At 29.8% G+C, this 27,893-nt stretch overlaps 1 protein-coding gene across 2 annotated transcripts in view; it reads left to right on the forward strand.

Moving 5' to 3' along the window:
- Nucleotides 1-27,893, forward strand: part of Dcr-1 (Endoribonuclease Dcr-1) — a 44,631-nt gene that overhangs the window by 14,996 nt on the left and 1,742 nt on the right. The window contains exons 10-15 of one of the 2 annotated variants that reach the window (XM_087165717.1): nt 1,963-2,176; nt 2,260-5,150; nt 5,798-5,966; nt 7,814-7,889; nt 9,668-9,822; nt 10,814-11,803. In XM_087165717.1, coding sequence (XP_087021843.1) covers nt 1,963-2,176; nt 2,260-5,150; nt 5,798-5,966; nt 7,814-7,889; nt 9,668-9,821 — 3,504 coding nt within the window. In that variant the 3' untranslated portion in view covers nt 9,822; nt 10,814-11,803. Of the gene's footprint in view, nt 1-1,962; nt 2,177-2,259; nt 5,151-5,797; nt 5,967-7,813; nt 7,890-9,667; nt 9,823-10,813; nt 11,804-27,893 lie in introns of those variants that run through there. The other variant, XM_087165723.1, reaches the window with a different exon arrangement.

Here is a 27,893-nt window from a genome sequence, read left to right on the forward strand (position 1 = left end):
TGTTCATATTTAGAGCACTGCATTCATTTTTCAATGGATAATTATTCCTCCACTAAGCATTAAGCAAATTCATTAATTTACTCATAAAAAAATTCATTGTTTTTCCAGTTATTGACAACAAACTCTTAGTTGTATTACAAGTGCTAAAATTAGCGTATTCAACACTATCCAAATAGACTATAGGAAAAATTACAACTCATAACTTAAATTTCCTAAATTTATAATCATTTATTATTATCTAAATAGGAAAGAGAATTTTTGTATGCAATAAAAAAAATACAGGATCAGAAATCTTTTTTTTTTTTTTTTCATTCTGCTGTGCAAAAATGTTGAAAAACTGGAGAGAAAAAATCAAAAAAGGATTATCGAGAAAAAGTATCTACATACTTTTTTATTGATTACTGGTTCAAATAGAAGTTGCGAGTATTTAATAATGATAAAAAATTTACATATGGTATCTGGATTATCTTTCATAAATTAAACCAGCACTCATAAATGTCTCGTTTTTCATAACTATCTTAATTTAAATATTACCAAACCTTAAAGAAACTGCTAAATTTCTAAATTTATTGAATACGAAAAACAAAGAAATGTTGTTTTGCTAATGCTAATGTATCACACTATTACAAATCAGTTTCTATTTTTCGTTTAAACAAAAATAAAAATTGTTTCTTCATCATATACTGTCCAACATTAATATATATGTATGTAAAAAAGTTAAAGAAATTTTAGGTTTTCAGAAAAAAATTTTAAGAAAAAAAGCAAGTCACTGAACAAAAAATAAGACACCCCTAGAGGAATTATGAAAAGTGTAATTTAATAGTATTAAAACTTTGTGTCTGGATTTGATAACCTCCTGAATTCACTGTGTCTTTGCTGGTATTTAACATTCAGTTTAAGTTACACACTGAGAATTTCTGCATACATATTCACCAAATTGCAAGGATGCTGATATCAACATTTTACCCCAGTTACAAATTGTCCCACAATTTTTGTATGAGGCTTATGCCAGTTGACTGATGTGAATTATGATAGGGTGTGTGAGAGTTTATAAAACCATTTACATATTTTCCCTGCCTAATAAATTTTGTTATGATCATGTTGACAATAGATGTATCAGCAGCCTAGTCATGACACCAGAAAAATATTGACTGAAAGACAATACTTGATAATTTGAATTGTTAAAATAAGCATGCAGATTCGTGCTAGTGGTCACCTTAATGTGATTTTTCAATCCATATTAAGAAAAACATCCCCAAAACAACACAGATCCACCTACAGCTTAATGAGGCTTGTCATAATTTCTTTAGGGTTGAGTAGTTTTTAGAGTTTTCTACCTTAGATTTTTTTATTGATCATCGTTAAAAATTGTTGTCGTTTATTTTTGTGTGAAATCTTTTTTTTTTTTTTCAATGGCAATTTCTAATTGTGAATGGTTTTAAATTAATCGTTCGACATGTTTGAAGGAAATTAAATATATTGTCGAAAAATATCTAAGAATGTTAATGTTTTTTGACCTTGAAAACTATATTTTTAAGTTACTTTTTAAATCTTTCTTTTTAACTCTTATTTGATGCATCAAAATATTTAATTTAAGACAGATTTTATTTCTGCAAAGGACTAAAGATTAAAAAGAAAAAGCAATGATTAAATTCCATAAAGTTTTAATTATTTACTATTATTTAGCAGCTAAATGGTTTCTCATATTCAACTTTTAATAAAAAAGGAATTTTGTACAAAAAATAATTTAAGGTCTTTGATTCTACTTATCAAAGATTACAATTTTAATTTTTGAATCTTAAATTACTTTTGAATCTCTGTACTATTGTTATATGTATGTTAGAATGAAATATTATGTCTTTGTAATTCGATGTTTTGTAGCAAAAACTATATATTTCTAGATTTTCTTTCATTGTCTACTTAATGATGTATCTTCACTGAATATATTTTTTTCAAATGTAGATTTGCAGTTTTCCGGTTTTTACAAGATCTGGTGAAGTTACTGTGAGTCTCAAACCTATATCTTATAACTTCACTTTAGAAGAGGAAAAACTTGATGCTCTTGCTTTCTTTCATCGATATACATTCTCTGATGTTTTAAGACTTGAAAAATACCCAATGAGTTACAAACCATCTGAATCTGAAGCCTCCTATTATGTAGTTCCCATTACATTAAGTAAGTACATTAATTTTCCGATATATTGATATTTTAATTTCATGGTATTAAGTTACTGTATTTTTTTTTCTATTTTTTTATAGACAATGCTGGAAATTGTGTGATTGATTGGCCATTTGTAGATTTGATATTTGAACAAAACACCAAGAAACCACAAAAAGCTTCTGAGAATGAAAGAAAAAACTTTAAATTCATAACTGATGATTATCAAGATGCAGTGGTGATGCCCTGGTATCGTAATTTAGACAAACCACAATTTTTTTATGTTGCTGAGATTTGCACCAGTTTAACGCCTTTAAGTGAATTTCCTGATAACGAATATGATACATTTGCAACTTACTATCAAAAAAAATATGACATCATGATAATGAATCATAATCAGCCTTTACTAGATGTTGATCATACTTCTGCAAGGCTGAATCTTTTAACGCCAAGGTATGTGAATCGGAAAGGAGTTACTCTGCCCACTAGTAGTGAACAAACTAAACGTACAAAGAGAGAAAACCTACAACAAAAACAAATCTTGATTCCTGAACTTTGTACTGTTCATCCTTTTCCTGCATATCTTTGGAGAAAGACTGTATGCTTACCGTGTATATTGTATCGACTAAATTCATTGTTACTCGCTGAACAGTTACGTTTGGTAGTTGCTAACAGTATACCAATAGGTGTACAAAACTTACCCTCCGATTTTCAGTGGCCTCCCCTAGATTTTGGTTGGACTCTTGCTGATATTCTAAATTCCCAGTCAACTAACAAAGAAAACGAGACTGAACAGCAACTAACTAAATATGTAAAGAATGAGAATGTAAAAAATGGTTATTTTACTCCTAAGCCTACAAATTTTTCTAATGAATCCAACTCAGTGAATAATTTTGAAAATACTTATAATAATGACTTGATGGACTTTGAAATTGATGTATTTGATCCAACTAAAGTAGTGATACCTGATGATGACAAGATGAGTGAATATCTCTTAGATCAAGAAATACAAGAGGCATTTGGTATGGATAACTCTTTAGGTAACATAGATAATATGTTTTCTTCTAATCCAGTTTTTCCAGTTCCTTTGTGGCAACCTATTTCAGAAGAGTGTGAAAATGATGAAAGATCAGTTGTTAGATACGGTTCACCAAGCAACTTTGAAGATTCAAATTGGGATTCAGAATGGGATACTGAAATTAACGACAATCCATTTTTAGCTGTGAATTTTCGTGGCTTAGGCTATATATCTGCACCTGGGGTAAATATGCAAAGTTTAACAATGGATTTAGCTACGTGTAAGGATGATGAAATGTGGGATAGTATGGATGAATCATCTGTGATAAGTGATGATGATGAAAATTTTCCAATAATTACACATTTTGAAACAAATGAGCAGACAGAAAAAGAATTAAAAGCTTTGCCTAAAAGTACTAAAACTTATGAAGAAATGTCTGAATGTAGCTGGCTCACTTTTCATACTTTGAAAGATGAATCCCCTGAAATGCTCTGCAGTTCTGATGCTGCCAGCTGTGTTCCAACTTCTATTACAACAGTAAAAAATAACAAAAAGAAAGACATTAATTATTTAAATTCTGCAGTTGACTCTAAAGATACAGTTGAAAATTTATCCCTAGAAAACCTGCTTCAAACAGCTTTCCAAGCTGAAAGTTCGTGGCTATCTGATGCCAATATTAATAATAATGACACTGAATCTGATTGTGACAATTTTATTTTGAATGGAAGAAACACAACTAGTGGCACAAATTCTGAACATACCCTAGCTTTTGGTGAGCTTCTTCCAAATAGGGAAAATCATCAATTGTATGATAATATGAACCGTGTGAGTTTTGATGACAATCCTGATTTATCTAAGCACCCTGGTCCAAGTCCAAGCATTATCCTTCAAGCTCTCACCATGTCTAATGCTAATGATGGTATTAATCTTGAACGTTTAGAAACTGTGGGAGACTCCTTTTTGAAATATGCTATTACAGTTTATTTATTTTGCACCTATCCAAATATCCACGAAGGAAAATTGTCTTATTTAAGAAGCAAGCAAATTAGTAATTACAATTTATACAAGTTAGGCAAGCGTAAAGGACTTGGAGAGTTAATGGTTGCTTCCAAATTTGAACCATATGATAACTGGCTGCCACCTAATTATGTAGTTCCAAAAGGCTTAGAAGAAGCCTTAATTGAATCAGGGATTTCATCAGGATCCTATAATCTGGGAAACTTGAAAGATCTAACTCAAATGAGTGAGGAAGAAGTTAGGCAAACTGTCCTTGAGAAAACTGACAAAAGATCGTTAGAAAATGCATGTGACTTTCCTCTTGAAGTTCCAAATGGATCTTCTATGGTGCCATACAATTTACTTACTCAGCATAGTATACCAGACAAGAGTATTGCAGATTGCGTAGAAGCGTTAATTGGAGCGTATTTAGTGTCATGTGGATCCAGAGGTGCCTTGTTATTCATGTCATGGTTAGGACTCAAAGTTTTACCTGTGATCAAAGTCATGGATGATAATAGTTCAAACGAGTATGGTTTTTTAACACCCCCTCCATCTCCCATTTTAACTAGAGAACCCAAATCAGATCTGAAGTTAATGAAACTGTTGAATGGTTATTCTGCTTTTGAGGATAAAATTGACTATTCTTTCAATGACAAATCATATTTACTTCAAGCTTTTACTCATGCCTCTTATCGTTATAATACTCTTACTGATTGTTACCAAAGACTTGAGTTTTTAGGTGATGCTGTGCTTGACTATCTTATTACTAGACATTTATATGAAGATCCCAAGAAGCATTCTCCTGGTACACTGACTGATTTGAGATCAGCTCTTGTAAACAACACTTTTTTTGCATCATTGGCTGTAAAATATGACTTCCACAAGTTTTTTAAGTCTATTTCCCCTGCATTGTTTAATGTAATCAACAAGTTTGTCCAACTAAAGGAAAACAATGCTCGAATGGAAGATTATTTGGTAGGCAATTTTCTTTACATACAATTTTCATCAATGTTATTATGTTATATTTAGCTGAAGTCATTTTTGTTTTAAAAAATTGGGTTTTAAAATAGTTATTTATTTTTTAATATTGCACTTGTGACAGAAAAATATACAAAAATAATTCTAAAATAAAAAATTAATTCAAAAATTTCCATTATAGGAACAACCCTGAACATAAATTGACCATATTGTATAACCACATCAAAAAACTGATCAAACTTTTGCTTTTTAATTTCATGTTGCATGAAAAAAATCTATTTTCTCCTTAACTTATTTATTCTAAGCTGTTTGTTGATGCCTATATATTTTTCCTTAAGTCAATTTTAATGTACTTTTTAGGGTTTGTCTGAATTTTTCCAAACTTTTTTATATAATGGAGGAGAAACATGAGAATTAAATGTACAGACAAAAATTTTTTAAAACTTTAATATTTTTTTGAAATTAAAAAAAAAAAAAAAATTCTTATCTACAAGAACAAGTATTCAAAAAAAAAAAAGAATTTTATTTGGAAAAGCATTAGGTTTTAAAATTGCTATGCATTTATATATTTTTTAATATTTCACGGAAAAAGTTGACATTTTTTACATTGTGATTTTTATTTCCTTCTTAACTTGATACTTTAGGATGCATATTACTTAGAGGAAGATGAATGTGAAGAAATGGAAGATGTTGAAGTTCCTAAGGCATTAGGTGATATTTTTGAGTCAGTTGCTGGTGCAATTTATTTAGATAGTAACATGTCATTAGATACTGTATGGAGGGTTTATTACACTATGATGAAACCAGAAATAGGTATGTATTATGGTTTCTATTTTTTTTAATAAATGTTTTTGAGAGAAGTAATCCTTTGTAAAGTAATAGCCATTTTATTTTAGAGTTTTGAACTTTACCATATTTTATAAATATTAGAAATGGTAGAGATAAATCTAAAAATAGGCTTCCTTAATCTTGTGCAATCTATAATTAAATTAATTTTTTCTTTAATTAATTACTATTTTTTGAGCAATTACTTAAATTAACATTATAAAATGTTTTGTCTTTCAAAATAGCAAATTCGTTGTAAGTTATTATTTTTCTCTGGGATCTACCATGCTATATTTTAAACATAAATAATATATAAATGTTATACAGAAACTTTTATAATCTGAGTGCACCTGTTTTGCTATCACAAAATTCTCCATTGATTTTCTATTTAGATATATCTTTCTGTATTAGTCTAATATAATGAGACCGTAAAAATATCTTTTACGCATCTGAAACCTGGACCTTGTCCCAAGCTGTTGAGAAGACCATCGCTGCTTTCGAGAGGAAGATACTCCGATCCATTTTTGGTGGTGTGTGTGACAAGGGAGTGTGGAGAAGGAGAACCAACTCTGAACTCTACAGGATATTCAGAGAACCGGACATTCTGAAGTACCATAAGATCCAGCGCATGAAATGGGCCGGACACATTGTAAGAATGAGAGATGACAGAACAACTAAAAGAATCTTTTTGGCAAGGCCAACTGGAGTTAGAAAGAGAGGCAGACCTCGACTGAGATGGGCGGATTGCCTCTAAAGGGACTTTACCACAATCAAGGTCAGAGACTGGAAAGCCGTGGCACGCAGAGGAAAGGACTGGTGCAGTCTTCTTGAGAAAGCCAGGGTCCACCCAGGACTGTCGAGCTACTAATGATGATGATGATGAAAAATATCTTTATTTAGTTCAAAGTTATCTAATCTAATATTTATTCTATTTATATTTTATAAATGTAACTTCCAACCTTATATATATATGTATTTAATTTGTCATTAACATGAGAGCAGTAAAATTAGTCGCAAACTTCTTAGTCATTTTCAAATAATTAATGGATTTTGGAGGGGAAAAAACATTTGTTATTAGTTTTTTTTTTTTTTTTTTTTTTTTTTTTAATAAAAAAATTTAGTTTCCAATATGTAAGTTAACTTTTTGCAACTGTTAATTACAGCGAGAAATGAGAGGACACACAAGCTATAAAATTTCTCTTGAAGATTTTTTTCCTGAAACAAAATGATTGAGATTTAGTTTAAAAATTTACCTGATCTATAATGGAATACTGTTAGTGAACAATCAGGCTACTGGATACTGCTATTTAATAACTTTATATTACTTTTGATCATTGAATTATGGTTTACTAAAATGCATCATTTAATGCTTTTTAAAAAGTATGTAATGCTTTATAAAATTTCTTTTATAAAAATGATTATACTATTGAACAGAATTTATATGTATTCATAAAGCATTTGTTTCGCATATGATAAGTTTGAATGCTTTAAAAAAAGTTATATTTATACATAAGTTTTACTTATTTTTTATAAATCTCTCACAACCAAAAGTAGTTCATTGTTATTGTTTGCTTCAACTTTTATCAATCTCATAAACACTTAGAACAATTTAATACTATTTAAAACAGTGTATGAAAGCAAAACTTTTTTCTTCATTTTTATTCCTACCAACATTTTCCTAATATTGTTACATGCAATAAGAATGTATTTGCTGTCATTCATAATATATTTGTAAAGTTTAAATTATGTTTTTAGCCTGTTATTTATTTATCTTGTGTCTAAATCTTTATTTCTAAAGGCATTTTTTAATTATTATCTGTTTTGTTACTTTATAGAATATTTTAGTAATCATGTTCCTAAGTCACCCATCAGAGAACTTTTAGAACTTGAACCTCAAACTGCAAAATTTGAGTAAGTGCTTTTATTGAATTTTTTGTTAAGACTACTTACAGATTAAAATAATGATCAAAATTTGTATTACTTTAATTAAACACTAGAAAATAGACCATTAAAAGCAAAAAGAGTAGTAAAGGTTTTAATGATTGAACAAAATTAACAATGAATGATGTATTAAATAACGTTACTCACTGTAACAGCTACCATTTAAAATTCAGCTCCTAAACCAGAGAAGAGAAATGTAGTACTCTCTTCTTTTTGATGTTAAAAAAGATGTTCTAATATGCTCATATTAATTTGGGTATTATTATTAAGAAATTAAGGTGAAAAATATTCTTATTGAATTCCAGGCTTCCCACAGACAAGTAAAACCTAAACAAACCATAAAATTTGATTTTGACAACAACAAAAATCAAGGGTTCAATTAAAAAAAAATCAAAGTGAAAATTTTGTTCATCTGCTACATTTATATATTGTATGAATATCACTATAATGTAGTTAAAATTATTTTATATTAAATCGAATTAATATGATTGTTCAAAAAAACTATGGGAAAATCACAATCAACTCCGGAAATTCTTAAAATATTAACGATTTATAAAATGACCCCTCAAAATTTTAACTCGAGTGTGTTTATATCCATTATTAGACAAAACTGATTTAGATAATCAAATCTTAATGAGTGAATTAGCATAATTTTTTTCATGTCATTGGTACTATTTAAATAAATAATTTTAGTTAATAATTTTGTTTTTTAAAAGAAGATAATTATCAACATTTTTAAAATCATCTTGAACTTGAAATAAGAATTAATAACAAATTAAATAAATTAGTATTAGTATACACATAAATATTTTGCTTATTTATTCAATTTTGTTTAATATAACAAAAAAATTTTAGTGTGAAAAAAACTTAAATTAAGATGCAAAAATTCAACAGTTTTGAAACAATTTTCTGCATTCTTCATAAATTATTTTTTTATATTAATATAATATGCGAATTTAAATTATTTTACAATTAGAAGCTAGCTAATATAAATCATTAGAATTTAAAAAAATTTGAAATTTTACTCTGGAAATCTCAGGGAATTTTTTTTTTTTCTGGGGAGTTTCGGCCATGATAATCTGAACTTTAAAACATAATAGTACGTAGTTTGAATTTTTTCTTAAAAACTGCCCCATATGGTATCTTGTTAACATTCAGTGAGTTGAAATTCTAAATTAAAGAAGTCTAGAACAACAGTATTTTATTAAATTTACTGTAATTCTACATAAATAAGAGACTACTGAGTCTAGTACAAATGTCTAAAAAGAAATCTAATAAATTTTGAAACCTAAGGTTTTTTTCAAGTTTTAAACAATGAAGGAGTATAAACTTAATCTTTATAAGTTCTCTTGGAACTCTGTCATTTTTATAGTTTTCTAATAAATATTTTTACCTCATAAAAAATTTAAAGTTTTTTTTAATTTTACAAACGAATTTAATTTTTTTAAAATTTAATATATAATTAGATTTATAAATTTGGGGAAAAGAAATCTGAACAGGTAAAGGAATCATCAGTTTTAGTTGAAATATTACTGCATTGTTATAACTTACGACATAAAAAAAAATTCTGTTGAGATTTTATTCTTTAATTTTTGTCTAAAGCAACATAAATAATTTCTAATTCTATATTAATTTATAGAATTAGGAACTGTAATGTAGTTGGCAATGTAAATTATTATTTCCTTTCAACGTGCTAATTGATTTTGTACATACTTGTAAAATAAGTTCTTAATTAATTAAATTTCCAGGCGTGCAGAAATGACTGTAAGTGGAAAAGTTAGAGTTTGTGTTGATGTATTTGGAAAAGGAAAATTTGTTGGTGTAGGCCGCAATAAGCGCATAGCTAAGTCCACAGCTGCCAAGCATGCTTTGAGAGAACTCAAAAAGCATAAAAAATCATGAGGTAAGTTGAAGTAGTAGTTATTACAATTTTGCAAGTCTGTATTGAATATAATCTATAGGTTTTATGATACACCATTTAGTCATTTATGAAATTTAATATTTTTTTAAATGAAAAATTTTTAAGTACTGAATAGTTTGGAAATCATTAACTCAAAATTTTGTTCATTTTTTTAAAAATGTGTATCTAAATTTATTTTAAATAAATGAAAATTTCCTGAAACTAAAAATTTCGACTAAAGCATGAGTGTAACCTGTATAATGTTAAAAAGGACAATAAAATTGATTACTGTTAGAAATCAGGCATTCTGTTTTCTTTTTCTTATCTTTATAAGTTAACTTTTTATCATGTTATTTCTTGAAAAGCTGAATTTAGATAAAAATTTTATTTCTTAAGCATATCTAAGTCTAATTTTTTTTTTTTTTTTACATTATAAGGGTTCAAACTAACTCCCCCCCCCCCAAAAAAAAAATATATAGTGGAAATATAGAGAAAAAAATTTTTATTTATAAATTCTGAAAGAATCAGTAGTAATTTAAATTAAATTTTTTACATTAAACAAGAGTCAGTATTTCTAAAACTAACTGCAAATTAATTCAAATAGCAACTGATTTGAGTGTAAAAAAATTTAAACTTTTTGCAAACAGGCACCTAAAGCTTGCTTAGTCAAGCATGTTTTTCTTACTTTTTTAATTCATTAAGGATCAAAAAGCGTTTAAATTGTAATACAGTACCACTCTCATTATAAAGGACGATCTATTTCTTAGTTATATTATAGTTTTAATGCCCAATGAGTTAGACTGAGAAGTTTTCTGATCATTTATCATTAAGCGAAAATAGTTTGTTAAAATATGCTATATTTTACATAATGTGTTATTTTCAATTATTTTGTTAGTTTCCTAGTTCTTTTTTCAATAATCTTAGATTCATAACTAAAATTTGACTTATTATTTGATGGTTTTTTTTTTTCTAACCTCTTGTCTTTTTTCCACAGGAATTTTTATACTAAATGCAGATGCTTAAATTTGAAAAATATCTACTCTAATAAATACTAAAATACTACGAAATAAGTGTGATAAATCATAATAATTTGCTCGTTTGTACAAATAGTTGTTTTTATTTTTAATGTTTGTTACTATTTAAATACTTATTTATAATGTTTATAATGTAACCATACTATTATTATATATTTTAAAAGTTTTCAACTTGAATGAATTGTTTATTTTATCTTTCTTCCCGAGTTTTGATGAATGTATTATCATTAATGAATTATCCATATTATTTTAATTAAGTTTTATTTTCTTATCACCTAAATTCCTTATAATATTTTAAATGTTATTGTTTAGAGAAACCAAAATTTATATCATAAGACTGTTTTCATCTAATATGTTAAAATATATGAAATTGTTCATATTATATTAGAGAAATATGTTAAAACTATTGGCTTCTTAAATTTGAAAAACTTATTAATTATTACTATAAGTATGTAACTAAAAGGTAGTTAAATGTATGATTTTAAAAATCGAAAAAAAAGCTGTTAATCATGATAATAATAGTAAAAAAAGACTTGGTTTAAACAATTTTAAAAGTAGTACATTTTAAATTTTTTCCCTCTAAATTTTCAATATTATAACTTTTCTTTAAAATAAGTTAAGACCATAACACTTATTAGACTGGTAATCTTTGAAATGAAATCTTTCATAAGTTGTTCAAAATTTTATTGCTAATTTCAGCATATTTTTCTTAAAAGAAAATAATTTAATTCAGAATTTGCTTTAATTTTAACAGTAAGATGCAAAAGCTTTAATGTATTTAAAATAATGAATTTCTTAAATGACAGCTTGTATTGCCTACTAGTTTGTACAATATGATTTAAAAATTTTTTAAATATATATCGTATTATACTTCACATTGATATAAAATTAACATATTACACTCAATAAGTATTAGGGGAATGGTTTATATGGTTTGTACATGAGGGATTAACTACACTTTTCTAAGTCTTGTCATATCCTTTACATTAAAATACATGAAGCTCTAGTTAAATAATTATTAATTGCAATTAATTCTTGAATAGAAGATCCGAAATCGCCCATAAAAGGTGATTAGGAGTTACAAAAACATTTTTTTATATCTTGAACTATCATATAAGAGTTCTTCATTATATCAGAACCTTATTTAACACATAAGAGTGTTTTTTGGAAGAATCTAAACAACCAAGTTGGGCCCTTTATTCCAGAGAAAGTAAGAATGCAGGAAATGGTTTTTTTTATACGTAACTCAGGAGAATGGAATAATTTTAACAGCTGTGCTGTTCAGCTGATTTTATTAACTTGGTCCTTTGGTTCCAGGGAAAGGGAAAATGCAGAGAATGGTTTTTCTTATACATAATTCAGGAGACTAGGGTAATTTTAACAATAGTGATTTTTTTTCTTCTGTTCACTTAATTTTATCAATCAAATTTGGCCCTTTATTCCAGAAACAGTGAAAATATAGAGAATATTTTTTTTATACATAACTTAGGAGAATGGGATAATTTTAACAGCTGAGAATCTTCTGTTCAGCTGATTTTTATCAATTAAGTTTGATCCTTCATTCCAGAGAAAGTGAGAATGCACAAAAAAAAATTTCTTTTGCTTAACTCAAAAGACTGGAGAGATTTTAAATCATTCCTGCAACTGCCTGTTGAGGACCAGGAAGTTGTGGAGGTTGAGACTCTACAATTTAGTGACCAAAGTTCATAAGGGTGATAATGTGGTCACCATTGCATACAGACGGCATTTACTTCCCAGACAAGCTAATAACTATTGATCTGAAGGAAGTGCTTCAAGTCGCCGCTGTGAATCGAATCCCAGTCCTTCACAATCTAGAATATTTTAGCAATAAAAAATATGTTTCTGTTCATCTGATTTTTTTCAATCAAGTTTAGCTCTTATTTACAGTAAAAAGGGGATACGGGGAATGGTTTTTCTTTCGCATAACTAAGAAGAGGGGCAATTTTAGCAGTAGTGAATTTGTTTCTGTTTCACTGATTTGATCAATCAAGTTGGGTCATTCCAGGAAAAACGAGAGTATAATGAATGGTTATTGTTATACTTAACAACTCTGGCAGCTAGGTTAATTTTAGCAGTAGTAAATCTGTTTCTATATGGTTGTTTTTAGAGGAAAATGAAAGTTGTGTATTTAATTATTGGAATGATAGTTATTAGTACTTAATTTACATGAAATTATATTTATATAGATCAAAGATACATATTAGTATTAAATTCTAAAAACAGTTGTAAAATTTTAAATGCCTCTCAATTTTACCAAAAAATATTTAAATAAATTCTAAAAATAACATATTTCCCTGCCTTTTTATTTTATCATGTATATATATGTATATATATTAAATAATGCATAACACATTTTCGAAATAAGAAAAGGGTATTGATATTTTTATTATTCTTCATAGTTTAAAACTGTTTTCCTTTTCGACTCTAACAATGTTTAAAATTTTTCCCCATTGAAATCAAAAATAAATTACTTTTGGGCCAGTTTTTTAAGTCAATGACAGAAATTTACCATTTGTAAACACCTTTATGCTTTTTGAAATAGATTATATGTATTTTTTTTGTAAAATTCATACCATATTTCTTACTACTAGTTAATATTAGTTTAATAGTTATTTATTTTTAACGCTACATCATTTACTTAATGATTGTATAGTTACTTTATACCATTTATTAAGAATTTTCTGTTATTTTTTAAAAATACTTTAATGTGGCAGAACTTTTTTGCTTCTTGTTAACAAGATTTGATTTACTAATTGAGAAATGATTTTGCTACTGACCAATGCTTATATGGTACTGCAATACTAATTGCAGAATATTGGCAACATTGATTCGTTTTTGAGAGGTTAACTTGAAATATAAATTATTCCTTACATTTTTGAGCAAACTAGTAGAAAATTGCAGTATTCATAATGGATTAATGTAATTAAAAAATCGTTCCTTATAATAATTTTATGCAAATTTCATATTGTTTAACAATAATTGAAATTATATATAATAACACTGAGTAAATGAAAATAATTTTTCTTACATGTTAATAAATATTATTGAACGTTTTCATGCTTGCATTTATCATTGAGTGTGTGAATGTGTTATATTTTATCCTTTCTAAACATTTTGACAAATATTGAAGGTAGTTAATGTGTTAATTTTATTATAAATCAAACAAATAATACTTTTTATTTATGAATGTCAATGAATAAATTAATAAATATTATTGAAAACTTTTTATTTTAAAATTGTTTATGTAATGTGATTTATTTTGGAACATATTACGTAAAACGGCTTACAAATCACATTTATTATAGCCAAGTTAATAGATTTTATGGTACTTTACTATTGAAATGCCTTTTATGAGCTTATTTTTAGTTTTTTACTACCTGGTTTAAGTGACTTTTTAGTTAGGGTTTCATTAAGGTTCAATTATTTGGTTTTTATTAATTCGGAAATATTTGCAATAAAGTGTGTAATAAATAAAATGTGTGGTTAAAGTTTCCCATGCTATAAAATAGTCTTATTTATTAACTGTTATTTAATTTATATCATGTTGTGGAAATATTTTTATTGTGCTCAAAATACATAAAACTTGCTCATTGCTGATGAAATCACTGATTTAATATTTCATCACCTTATGCTCAGCCATTGACTTATTACCTATTAATATATTCAATTATTTGTACATATTTATGACAGCAATAAAATCTTTTTCTACTGTTACCTTTTAGTATTATTTATTTTCTTTAATATACTTAATTTTTTGTCATGAAACAATATGAGACTGCTTCAAACCTCTATTTCTAATTTTTTTAAAAAATCCTCAAGTTTTTCCTGGCTATCTAAGTCCAATATTTTTTTCTAAATCGAGTTTTAAAATAATTAGAAAAGTGATTCATCAAATTTGTAATTGAAAATTTGTTAAACTAATTAATATTGCATTAAAAAATAAAGATTTTGCAAATCATTTGAAACTCTGTAGTATTAACTACTGACTGAATTTACAGTAGCATAGCTAGGATTTATAGTGCCTGAGAACAAACTCAGGTTTTGCTCCCTTTACAGACATAAAAAGGTGCGCCCTGGTGTCAGACATAAAAAGGGGCTTAACCGAATCATTTTAAGTTATAGGTAATGTAAAAACTTAAATTGATTGCAAATTACATAATGCTGTCATTTTTCTCTGGTTATTAAAAATTTTATTCAGAAAATCTGCCATGACAAATGAATTTACTTATCAATCATTAGTCAAAAATTTGCATAATGAATAATGACTAAATATGCAATTTGAATAATCATTCTGAATAAATTTATTTTGACTAAATTTAGTCATAAATATAATTTCGTTAAATGATGTCCATCTCTGATTCTTACTCAAACTTTATGATCCATCTATATCACATAGGGCGACAAATAATAATTTAAATCATGACATTCATAAAAAAAATCATAGAAATATGAAAATTCAAATAGATTTTGCAATAGACGAAATTCAAAGTTCCCTCTGGAATAGAACTACACTTCTGTTATTCATAATAGCAGTGTATTTCTTTATTAAAATCCACACGAAACATATGTAATTTATATGGATATTAAGGTTGGTAGGCCGTTGAACTCGTGTTCGTGACAACCGAAATTCGAATCCAGCTGGCCGAAGAATTGTATTATTGTGTCTTAAATGGTGACTAGTGCACATTAAATTTGTCGGGGTCAGAAAGTCCTCCAGGTTCCCATAACAAATCAGTGCCTCTGGAGGTACTGAATTGGAGATAGACTTAGACTTAGAGGTTGGGCAGCTCTGACGAGCAGGGCACATCGACCAGAGGTCTATTGTACCCAAACCCTAAAATCATGATTAGCATGAAAGCCCTATGGCTGAAATAAAATTCAGCAAGCACCTTACAGGAACATCTTGCAGTTCCCAGGCATTGACGATACGCTGCCCTAAATGCTCAAATCTTTGAGCAGAATAGACCTCACAATCACAGAGTATGTGTCGTGATGTCTCTTCTTCTAGATGACATCCCCGACAAAGAGAATTGGATTCTATTCCCATAATGTTTAGGTGTCTCCTGAGGATACAGTGACCAGTAAGAAGACCTATGATCTTCCTTATACTGTTTCTATTAAGCTTTAAGAGCTCGTGTTCGTGACAACCGAAATTCGAATCCAGCTGGCCGAAGAATTGTATTATTGTATCTTAAATGGTGACTGGTGCACGTTAAATTTGTCGGGGTCAAAAAGTCCTCCAGATTCCCATAACAAATCAGTGCCTCTAGAGGTACTGAATTGGAGATAGATCGCTATCAGTATCAAGTCAAAATTACGATCTGCGGATAAATGAAATGTGTGAATGAATGTGAAACGGACTGTAACGGAACATAATGTGTGTGACAAAATCGTATTCTTGGTCATAGATGAAGCTATTAAAAAAAACAAGAAGCCCACCCTCTGCCTCAAAAATTCGCTTGATTTCAAGTAGGGGTTCTTATATTTGCAAGTCGCGTATGTAAAGACAACACACATGAATATTAAGGCTAAATATGAAGAGATGATATTTTCCCACATTAAATTACTATACGATGAAATTTTTATAAATGCTCAACTTTCATAATTAACGGAAAAAGAAGTCAATATAGAGTAAAGTGCCTTGATCGTGTAACCTGAATACAAGTTCATTGGAATATTACTCCATCAACTGAGCAAAAATGTTGAATCATGCAGAATTATCACTTAATACAGCGTAAAATGATCACACAAAATTAATTCGTAATTTTGGATCATTCTTGAAAAATACGTCAGGAACAAGGATTACGCAAACTGATTGACTTATATGTGTAGTTACTTTACAGATCGATAGATGACACCACTATAATTCCAGTCTATGATCCTTTTTTCAAATATAAATGTTTTATTAACAACGCAATTGCTTTATATAATTGAAAATTGCGTATTTCGCACTAAATAAATCTATTTAAAAAATATTTTTCAAGTATTTTTAGAAATACATTGGTATTTTCGAAAATAGGACGCCCGATTTTTTTATGAAGCAATTTTTTTAAAAATCCCACAATTTAAAAAATTAACAGTGACCATTTCAGTGTTACTTTGATAAATACTTTCTTTTGAAATTTCGTGTTACAGACTAAATAAAAACTATTTTAATTATATTATTTAACGATTTTTAGGCATATATAGGTATTTTCGGAGATAATGGCGCATACATATTATTATGAAAGCCAGTTTTTAAAAACTCCTGACATTCAAAACTATTTAAAAAAAATTCACGTAATGCAATACTATAAACTTAAAATTGCGTGTTCCGGACGAAGAAAACATTTTAACAATATTTCTTAAGTATTTTTAGAGAAATATGGATATTTTCAGAGAATATGACGAACATATTTTAATATGAAACCTGTTTTATAAGAATTTCACAATTCAAAAATGATATACTTTGATATTAAAATATGTGTGTCATTATCCAAAATATCTATACATGCCTAAAAACTGTGAAATAATATTTTTAAAACAGTTTTATTCGTTCCGAAGCCCGCAATTTCAAGATATTTATCAAAGTAATACTAAAATGGACACTTAATTTTTTAAATTTTTTGACTAGCGGGATTTCCTAAAAAATGTTTTCATATTAAAATATGTGCGCCATATTCTTCGCAAATAACCATATGTGTCTAAAAAAATTAAAAGTAAATTTTTAAATTTTTTTTTTATTTAAACCGAAATAAGCAATTTACATGGCATATATTAAACTGATCCTTCAACTGTATTCCCTTTATGCTCTGAAATGAGGGCGGGACAGGGTAAAGCCGAACTATATCAAAGTAACACTAAATTGGACACTATTAATTTTTTTAATCATTTGAAATTGGGGGATTTTTTTAAAACTGGTTTCATATTAAAATATGGGCTTTAATTCTCCGAAAATACCCATATATCTCTAAAAGTACTTGAATTACGTTTCTAAAATAGATTTATTTAATGCGAAAGACTCAATTTTAAACGCATATATCAAAGTAACAATATAATGGAAACTTTGATAATTTCTTAAGATTTTTTGAATTGAGGGATATTTTATTAAAACTGATTTCATATTAAAATATGGGTGGCAAAGATTACCCATTTGTGTTTAAATGTACTGTAAGAATATTTTGAAATAGTTTTCTTTTAGTCCAAAACACGCAATTTTCAACTTATATTGGGCATTAAAATGGACACTCCTCAATTTTGTTTTTTTAATTGAGAAATTTTTTTTAAAAACAGTTTCATATTAAAATATGTGTGTCATATTCTTTGAAAATACCCATATATGTCTAAAAAGCTTTAAGGAATATTTTTTAAATAATTTAATTTATAACGAAAGATGCAATTTACAGAGTACGAATTATTAATTTATGAATTTTTTTTGAACAGCGGGACACTTTTATAACTTGATTCACATAAAACGTGAGCGTCATATTCTCCGAATATACCAATATGTGTCTAAAAATACATAAAAATTATTTTTAAAATATTTTTAATTAATATGAAAGACGCAATTTTAAGTCTATTTTTCAAATTAACATTATAGTGGATAGTTAGCGATTTTTTTAAAATTCTTTTCAATAGTGTGATTCTTGTGAAACTGGTCTCATATTAAAATATGTGTGTCATATTATTTGAAAATATCCTTATGTGTCTAAAAATCTGTAAAAATATTTTTAAAATAGTTTTATTTAGTCCGAAAACAGCAATTTCAAAAGTATATATCAAAGTAACACTGAAATGGACAATTTAGGAATTTTTTTAATTTATTTGAATAGCGGAATTTTTAAAAAAAACTGGTTTCATATTAAAATATGCGCGTCATATTCTCCAAAAATATCCATATATGTCTAAAAATACTTGTAAAATATTTTAAACTGATTTTTTTATTAAAATATGAGCAGCATATTCTTGGAAAATTCTGCATCTAAAATTGATATAAGAATGTTTGTAAAATAGTTATATTCAGTCCGAAGCACTGAAGTGGATACTTTGTTATTTTTGAAATTATTTATTCATTTATTTATTTATTTTGAATTGCGAGTTTCTTGTTAAACCTCACCATATTAAAATATTTATGTAATATTCTTTGAAAATACACATTTATGGCTAAAATAATTTTGTTAGAAACATGCAATTTCCAGCGTACATACATGGAAATAACATTAAGATGGACACTTAACAAATTTTTTAATATTTTTTTGAATTGACAGTTTTTTGTAAAAAACCTGTTTCATATTAAGATATGTGTGTCATCTTCTCTGAAAATACCCATTTATGTCTAAAAAATCTTTAAAGAATATTTTAAGTTTATTTAGTCCGAATCCTGCGATTTCAAGTACAATGGTACCAAAATAACCCTAAAATGGACAATTTGTTAATATTCAAAATTTTTTTGATTTGCGATATTTTTTTGAAACCAATTTCATATTAAAATTTTTTGTCATATTCTCTGAAAATATCAATATGTGTCTAAAAATATTTCAAGAATATTTTTAAAATAGTTTTATTTAGTCTGAAACACGCAATTTTCATCTTATACATCGATATTTTCATCTTATAATTGTTTAAAAATCTTTAAAGAATATATTTAAAATCATTTTAGTTAGTCCGAAACACGTTACTTCCAGTCGGGTATACATCAAAATACCCCTGAAATGGAAAATTTGTTAATTTTTTTGAATTGCGAGTATGATAAAAACCAGTTTTTAAAAACTCCTGACATTTAAAAATTTTTAAGGAATCCACGTCCATTAAAATGTTACTTCGATATATACACTAATAATTGCGTGTTCCGGACTAAATAAAACTATTTTAACAATATTACTCGCCTCCGTGACTTTGGTTCACAGGTGCCCACTGGGTAACGCGAAATGAGTAGCAAGTCTGGCATCGTCTAAGGCGAAACGAATAAAGTTCAGTGCGAAACGAAACGAATAAAGTTCAGGAAAAGAAAATTAACAATATTCCTTAAGTATTTTTAGACATACATCGGTATTTTCAGAGAATATGACGCACATATTTTAATATGAAACTTGTTTTATAAGAATATCGCAATTAAAAAAAATCTAAAAAATTCATAAACTGTCCATTTTATTGTTGTTTTGATATATGCCCTTGAAATTGCGTCTTTAGTTTTAAATAAAACAATTTTAAAAATATTTTTCCAAGTGTTTTTAGACATCGAAATTTAAAAAATTAACAAATTATTCATTTCAGCGTTAATTTGATATTATATACACTACTGGAAATAGCGTGTTTCGGACTAAATAAAACTATTTTAAATATATTCTGTAAAGATTTTTAACATGTATGAGTATTTTTAGAGAATCTGACGCATATATTTTAATATGAAACTGGTTTTAAAAAAATCCTTCGAGTCAAAAATATTTTAAAAATTCTGAAATTATCCATTGTAATGTTACTTCGATATATAGGCTGAAAATTATGTGTTTCATACTAAATGGAGCTTTTTAAAAAAATATTCTTAAAGTATTTCTAGGCACACATGGGTATTTTCGAAAAATATCCCTGAATATGAAATTAGTTTTAAAAGAAATAAATTAAAAAATTTAGCAAACTATCCATTATGTTGCTTTGATATATGCATTTGGCATTGCGTCTTTCGCACTAAATAAAATTATTTTAATAATGTTTTTCAAGTTTTTTTAAACATATATCGGTATTTTCAGAGAATATGAAACCATTTTTACAAAATTCCGCTATTCAAAAAAATTAGAAAAACTAACAAATTGTCCATTTCAGTGTTACTTTGATACTTACCCTTGAAATTGCGGGTTTCGGACTAAATAAATGTCATTTAACGATTTTTTGGAATATATAGATATTTTCGGAGATAAGAACACACATACATAATATAAAACCAGTTTTTAAAATATCCTGACATTCCAAAATATTTAAAAAATTCATGTCCATTGTAATGTTTCTTCGATACATACACAGAATTGCGTACTACGAACTAAATAAAACTATTTCAACAATATTCCTTAAGTATTTTTAAACATATATGGAAATTTATACAGAATATGAAGCATATATTTTAGTATAAAACCAGTTTTAAAAGAATCCCGCTATACAAAAAAATTTAAATTTTCAGAAATTGTCCATTTCCGTAACATTTTCTTAGATATCATATAAATTGCTTGTTTCGGACAAAATAAAGCAATTTTTAAAATACTCTGATTTTTAGACATATATGGGTATTTTAGAAGAATATAACGCTCTTTTTTTTAATATGAAACTATTTTTTAAAAATTCCAGTTCAAAAACTTTAAAAATTTCACTAAGTGTCCATTGTAATGTTACTTCGATATATACACTTGAAGTTGCTTGTTCCGTAATAATTAAAATTATTCTAAAAAAATATTTTAAAATTATTGTTAGACACATATGAGCATTTTCGGAGAATATGACTCGCATATTTTAATAAGAGACCATTTTTAAAAGAATTCCGGTATTCAAAATCCTGTAAATAATGCACAAATGCCCATTTTAATGTTACTTCAACACGTTGAATGCCACGCTAATTTTACATGGCTTGCCCGTCTGGTCAAACGGTAAATAACTACAAATTAAATTTGCAAATATTAGACAGATTTTGCTAGTTTTTAAAAGGTTTAGCATGACATATCTGAAAAAGTGGTGAATTATACAAGACTACTAATTGTTTCGTATAATTCACCGAATAATTGTCTCGTATAATTGTCTCGTAAAAATCAACATGTTTCGAAATCCAAAGAAGTAAATGCCGGACTGCCTTCATGTAATTTGACCAGGAAACGTTCAAAGGAAATGAGATTTGGGTACTGGAATATACGCACTCTCTATCAGAGTAAAAATCTGCAACTACTGATCGAGCAAATGGACTCATATAGATTGGACTTGTTGGCTATACAAGAAATGCGCTGGACTGGTAGTGGAGTCTTGGAAAAGAGAAGACACACGCTTTTTTACAGTTGTCATAAGACAAAACATTTATATGGAACTGGCTTCATCTTAAATAAAAGACTCAGCCATCTGGTTATTGATTTTCAAGCTATCTCCCCTAGACTATGTCTATTACGCTTAAAAGGAAGTTTTGCCAACTATTCCATCATTAATGTATATGCACCAACTGAAGAAGGAGATGATGAGGAAAAAGATAATTTTTATGACGAGTTAGATCGCCTCTGGGGCTTATGCCCAAGACATGACGTGAAGATCATCATGGGTGATTTCAACTCTAAAGTTGGTCATGAGGAAGAATTTCGACCAGTTTTGGGAAACTATAGTTTACACGATGTCTCAAATGATAATGGAGTCAGGCTTATTACACTGGTTATCATAAATTAAGGAAAAATCACAAAAATAGCGATAACTCTTTCAAAAGTAAGCCAAACCGTGCAAAATTTGCATATGTTGTCCACTAAGAGTAGCTGAGTAAAATTGCAATATGCAAATTAGTGGCGCTGCACTCGGCTTACGTCATCTGCCTGGAGCATAAAAGTCCAAGTTTGAGAGAAAGCACACAAATTTTACTGTGATTGCGACATTGAAAATCTGAGATAGCCAATTCGTAATAATGACCTCTAGGCATCATTTGCCTGAAGAACTACGATGGAGAGCCATCGGGAGACTAGAGGCAGGGCAGAGTCAATCAGAAGTGGCCAGATGGCTAAATGTGAGTCCATCTGTGGTTCATAGACTTTGGAGGCAATTTCAAACCACAGATTCGGCATCTAGGAGGTTCAGTCAAGGACGGCCAACTGTTACGACCAGTGCCGATGACCGATATTTGACATTAAGTGCACGCAGGAATAGAACCGCTACTCCGACACATCTTAGATCCTCTCTTGCTGCAGCCACCGGAAGGTTGGTGTCAACGTCAACTGTGCGCAGAAGGCTCCACGAAGGTGGTCTGTATGCGAGACGACCAGCCATTTGCGTGCCGCTCACATCACGCCATAGGAGAGACCGTTTGCAGTGGGCCCGACAACATGTCCACTGGACGTCAGATCAATGGAGGCCTGTTCTCTTTACGGATGAGTCCAGGTTTAGTCTAGAAAGTGACAGTAGACGTTATTTGATATGGAGAGAACCTGGGACCCGTTATCATCCATCAAACATCCGTGAAAGAGATGCATACGGAAGAGGCAGTGTCTGTGTTTGGGGAGGCATATCCTTAGGAGGGCGCACATACCTCCATGTCTTTCCAAGGGGAACCGTGAATGCTCAGGTTTATCGAGACAACATCCTTGATGCTTATGTGCGCCCATATGCCGGGGCAATTGGTGATTGCTTCCTGTTACAGGACGATAATGCAAGACCACACAGAGCTCGCATTGTTGATGATTATCTTCAACAGGAAACAATTACTCGCATGGAGTGGCCAGCTCGATCCCCGGACTTGAATCCTATCGAGCACGTTTGGGATGCTCTAGGGAGGCGTGTATCTGCCATCAATCCGCCCCCTCAGACCCTTGCCACGCTTGCAACTGCTTTACAAGAGCAATGGCTCTCACTTCCTATTGAACTGATAGACCGCATAATTGAAAGCATCACACATCGCTGTTTGTGCTGTATTGCTTCTAGAGGCAATCATATTCCATATTAAAGGTACTTTTTCTATTGCAAACCGATACTTCCAATTTGTTTATTTTATACATGTGCTAATTTCTATACTACTATTAATGTCTGATAATTTCTTTTTATGTTGTTTAATACCTTACTATGTGTTGTATATTGTGGGTAAGTTTCATAAAATTCCATGTGTAATTTCTTGAGTTATCGCGATTTTTGTGAATTTTCCTTAATTTATGATAACCAGTGTAGTTTCGCTGCATCTCATGATATGATAATTGGAAGCACTTTCTTTCAACATAAGAACATTCATAAGGTAACGTGGAGATCCCCTGATGGATCATACAGAAATCAGATTGACCATATACTAATTAGCTCTAGATATCGTACAAATCTTTTAGATGTAAAAACTCACAGAGGAGCTAACTTAGACTCTGATCACTATTTAGTGATCTGTAAGCTAAGGGAAAGAATCTCAATGGTGAGAAAAGCAAGAAGAGTCAATTCTGTAAGATTTAATTGTGAAAAGTTGAGCAATCCTGAGGTTCGCAGGGAATTTCAAACTCAACTCTCAACTGAGCTTAATGCGAAAGAGGATTGCGATGAATTAAATAGGGAATGGCAACAAGTAAAAGATTCTATACTCTCAACAGCACATGAGCTGCTGGACAGGAAAAAAAGATCAATAAGAACTGACTGGTTTGATGAAGAGTGTAGAATGGTCAATGAAAGAAAAAATAAAGCTTATAAAAATATGCTTAACAGAAAATTCACGAGAGGATCAATTGATGAATATAGGAGTGCACGTAGAGAGGAAAAGAAAGTACACAAAGGAAAAAAGAAAGCTTACAGGGAGAACCAATTTAAAGAAGTCGAATCTCTCAGGACCAACCATGAAAGCAGAGCTTTTTATCGGGTCATCAATGAGGGAAGAAGAGACTTTAAACCTAGGATCTCTCTTTGTAAAGATGAAAATGGAACTATTGTTAATGAGAGAAATAAAATTATGGACAGATGGGTTGAACACTTTGACCATTTACTTAACTCCAATGAGTCAAGTGAATTAAATTTTACGGTCAACAATATCAATGATACACTGGTTGACACTCCGACCCTGGAAGAGGTACAACACGCTATCAACAAGCTGAAATGTAATAAAGCGGCAGGACCAGATGATATCCCAGCTGAAATTCTAAAATATGGTGGGAACGCTATTGTAAACAACATCTGGAAAATTATTCTATCTAGTTGGGAGAGAGAGATATTACCTACTGAATGGAAGTTGAGTATTTTATGTCCAATACATAAAAAAGGGGATGTATTGGACTGTCACAACTATAGAGGAATAAGTCTGTTATGCGTTGCCTATAAGGTCTTCTCAAATATCCTATTTGAACGTCTGTCTCCCATTGTAGACAGCGTCATAGGTGACTATCAGTGTGGCTTCCGCAAAGGAAGGTCCACAGTTGACCAAATCTTCACCCTACGACAAACTTTGGAGAAATGTAGAGAATTTGGAATAGAGACCCATCATTTATTTGTGGATTTTAAGGCGACATATGATAGTATTAATAGGACTGAGCTATTAAGGACCCTATATGATTTTAATATTCCATCAAAATTAATCAGACTTGTAATGCTCACACTCACTGAAACCATTTCAACAGTACGAATTCAAGGGGAACTATCCACTTCTTTTGAAATTCATAATGGAGTTAGACAGGGAGATGCATTAGCATGTCTTCTGTTCAACATAGCCTTAGAAAAAGTTATTAGAGATGCTGGCATAAATACTACAGGTACTATATTTAATAAATCAGTGCAGATTTTGGCATACGCCGATGATGTAGATATCATCGCAAGATCTAGGACAGCACTGAGTGAAAATTTTTTGGCACTGGAAAAATCAGCTAGAAAAATTAACTTAAGAGTGAATGTAGAGAAAACAAAATATATGTATTGTGGTACAAAGGAAACCATCCCTAAATTGTTTAAAATAGATTCTTTTAAATTTGAATCTGTAAAAATTTTTACTTATCTAGGATCAGAAATAAATTATCAAAATGACATCAATCCTGAAATTAGAAAAAGAATATTCGCAGCCAATCGCTGTTTCTATGGTTTAAGATCATTATTGAAATCTCACTTAATAAAAAGAAAGACTAAGATCTTACTTTATAAGGTATTAATCAAGTCAGTTTTGACTTATGCTTCAGAGACATGGACTTTAACAAAAAGGGAAGAAAAGTTATTAGCAACCTTCGAAAGGAAGGTCCTACGAACCATCTTTGGCCCTATACTCGATAACGACAACTGGAGGAAAAGATATAATTTTGAAATATATAGGATCTTTGATGGCGATGATATCATTAAATCTATTAAATTAAGTAGAATGAGATGGGCCGGGCATGTAACCTTCGAAAGGAAGGTCCTACGAACAGTACCGTCTTTACGCATGGGCACACCCGGGCAGTGCCCAGGGGCCCCAGGCACTCAGGGGGCCCTTGAGAATCTTACTTTTAATAAATTGTATTAAAAAAAAACTAAGAATAAACAACTTTGCATTATATAATTTTTAAAATAAATCCCAAATAGCAAAATATGGTTAATTTTCACTCAGCAGAAACATTTTAATGTAAACATAAAAAGGTTGGTTATGCGGCTTACGTGTAAATCTTCTAACCTTAAAACGAGATTAGTGGCCATCTGCTCTATTCTACGCACATTACCCTCATCCAAAACCTTGGATAACAACCTTCCATATAAAAACCTTAAATCGAGGTTGACTTAGAGTTTTCAAGCTTGAAAAAAATCCTTTAATAAAGCTAGTCTCAAAGTGAAAATACTCTTAAACCTAGGTCATTATAAGGTTTCTTTGCACAAAGTCTTGCATGCTCAGCTAAAATCCACCTTGTCATGAAATTTTAATGAGCAATGCAGTTTGATCTTATCGTTAGTGTGTGACGTCAGCTAAACAGTCATTATGGACCTAAGTGACCTTATTTAAAAAAAAAAGTCTTAAAAAACAGTTTGTAATCCTTTTAGGATGAAAGGTTTAAAAACTGCAATATTTTTGCCCTATTAAAAAAAGCTTTTTAGTACAAACACTTTCGTTCGACAATAAGAAGAAAATTCTGACAGAAGGTAGCCGTAAGGTTGCATGCTTTTTGGGATATATACTAGTGTAAAAAGTGCGCATTTTTTTTCTAAGAATAGTGATTGATTACCATGCAAACACCAATAGTTTGAATAGTTTATCACTAGGAAAAATAAAAAGTCAGCCGAAATCTATTTTTCTTCGTTAAAATGAAGTTTTTAGGTGCTCAACTCCCTAAGCGATAATGTCTCTTAATATGCTTGAGATCACCGAAGTCAAGCATCACTGGCTACGGTCACTGTGAGGGTGGGTAACCACTTGGAATCTGCATCCGGCTTGCACAGACCACAGTTCTGACGTGAAATATCCTCAGTGGCAGACGGATCATGGGTTAGAGTCCCTTTGCCGTCAGACTAACCGTGGGAGGCTCTCGTGGTCTTCATCTCCATGTAATGCAAATACGGGTTAGTTCCACTGAAAAAGTACTCCACGAATGCAAAATTTCTCCCGATACTTGATACAAGAGCTCCTTTGTTTTCTATATTGAGTTCAAAAGTAAAAGGCTACAGAGTTGAACATTAGAAGTCGTAAACCCAAAAATTGGGTCGGCTGTTCAATGACGGTTATAATAAAAATGAAACAACTGTTTAACCCTTGGCCGGGATAGCCTGGTTTGTAGGGCACTGAGCCCATGTACGTGGGTTCGATCTCTGCCGGCGAAAACTCCCTGTGTAGTAAATGGTGACTGATGCACGTTAAGTCTGTCGAGTCACAAAGTCCTCCATGTTCCCATAACAAGTCATACCTCTGGGGGTACTGATCCAGGAGTTTCCTTGTCTTCTGGATTGGTTAAAAATTACAAGGCTGCGGAATTGAACATTGGTAGACGTAAACACAAAAATTGGGTTGGCTGTTCAGAGACGGTTACAAAATAAAATACAATACTTTTTTTTATATCCCTATGCTTTTTAATTTACTTATTTTAATTAGCTTCTTCGTTTTGAAAATTACTTACTATTTGAGGATTGCAATTTGTTAGCATCTCATTTATTTAAGAAAAATTATGCCTAGTTTAAAAATGCTTTATTTTATGTGTATTGAGTTTTTGGGGCTATAAAAATGTGTTTTATCTTTGTTAAAATTATTGCATATCTTAAAAATGCTTAATTTTATGCATGTGAAGTTTTTTAGTTCTATTTTAAACAGTATGAAATGTAATAGGGGCCTAAAACATTTCTGTGCCCGGGGGCCCTGCTTGCTATTAAGACGGCCCTGCCTACGAACCATCTTTGGCCCTATACTCGATAACG

Source organism: Parasteatoda tepidariorum, chromosome 1 (assembly GCF_982258835.1).
Source record: "Parasteatoda tepidariorum strain Cologne lab strain chromosome 1, Ptep-v5.0, whole genome shotgun sequence".
Taxonomy (NCBI): Eukaryota; Metazoa; Arthropoda; class Arachnida; order Araneae; family Theridiidae; genus Parasteatoda; species Parasteatoda tepidariorum.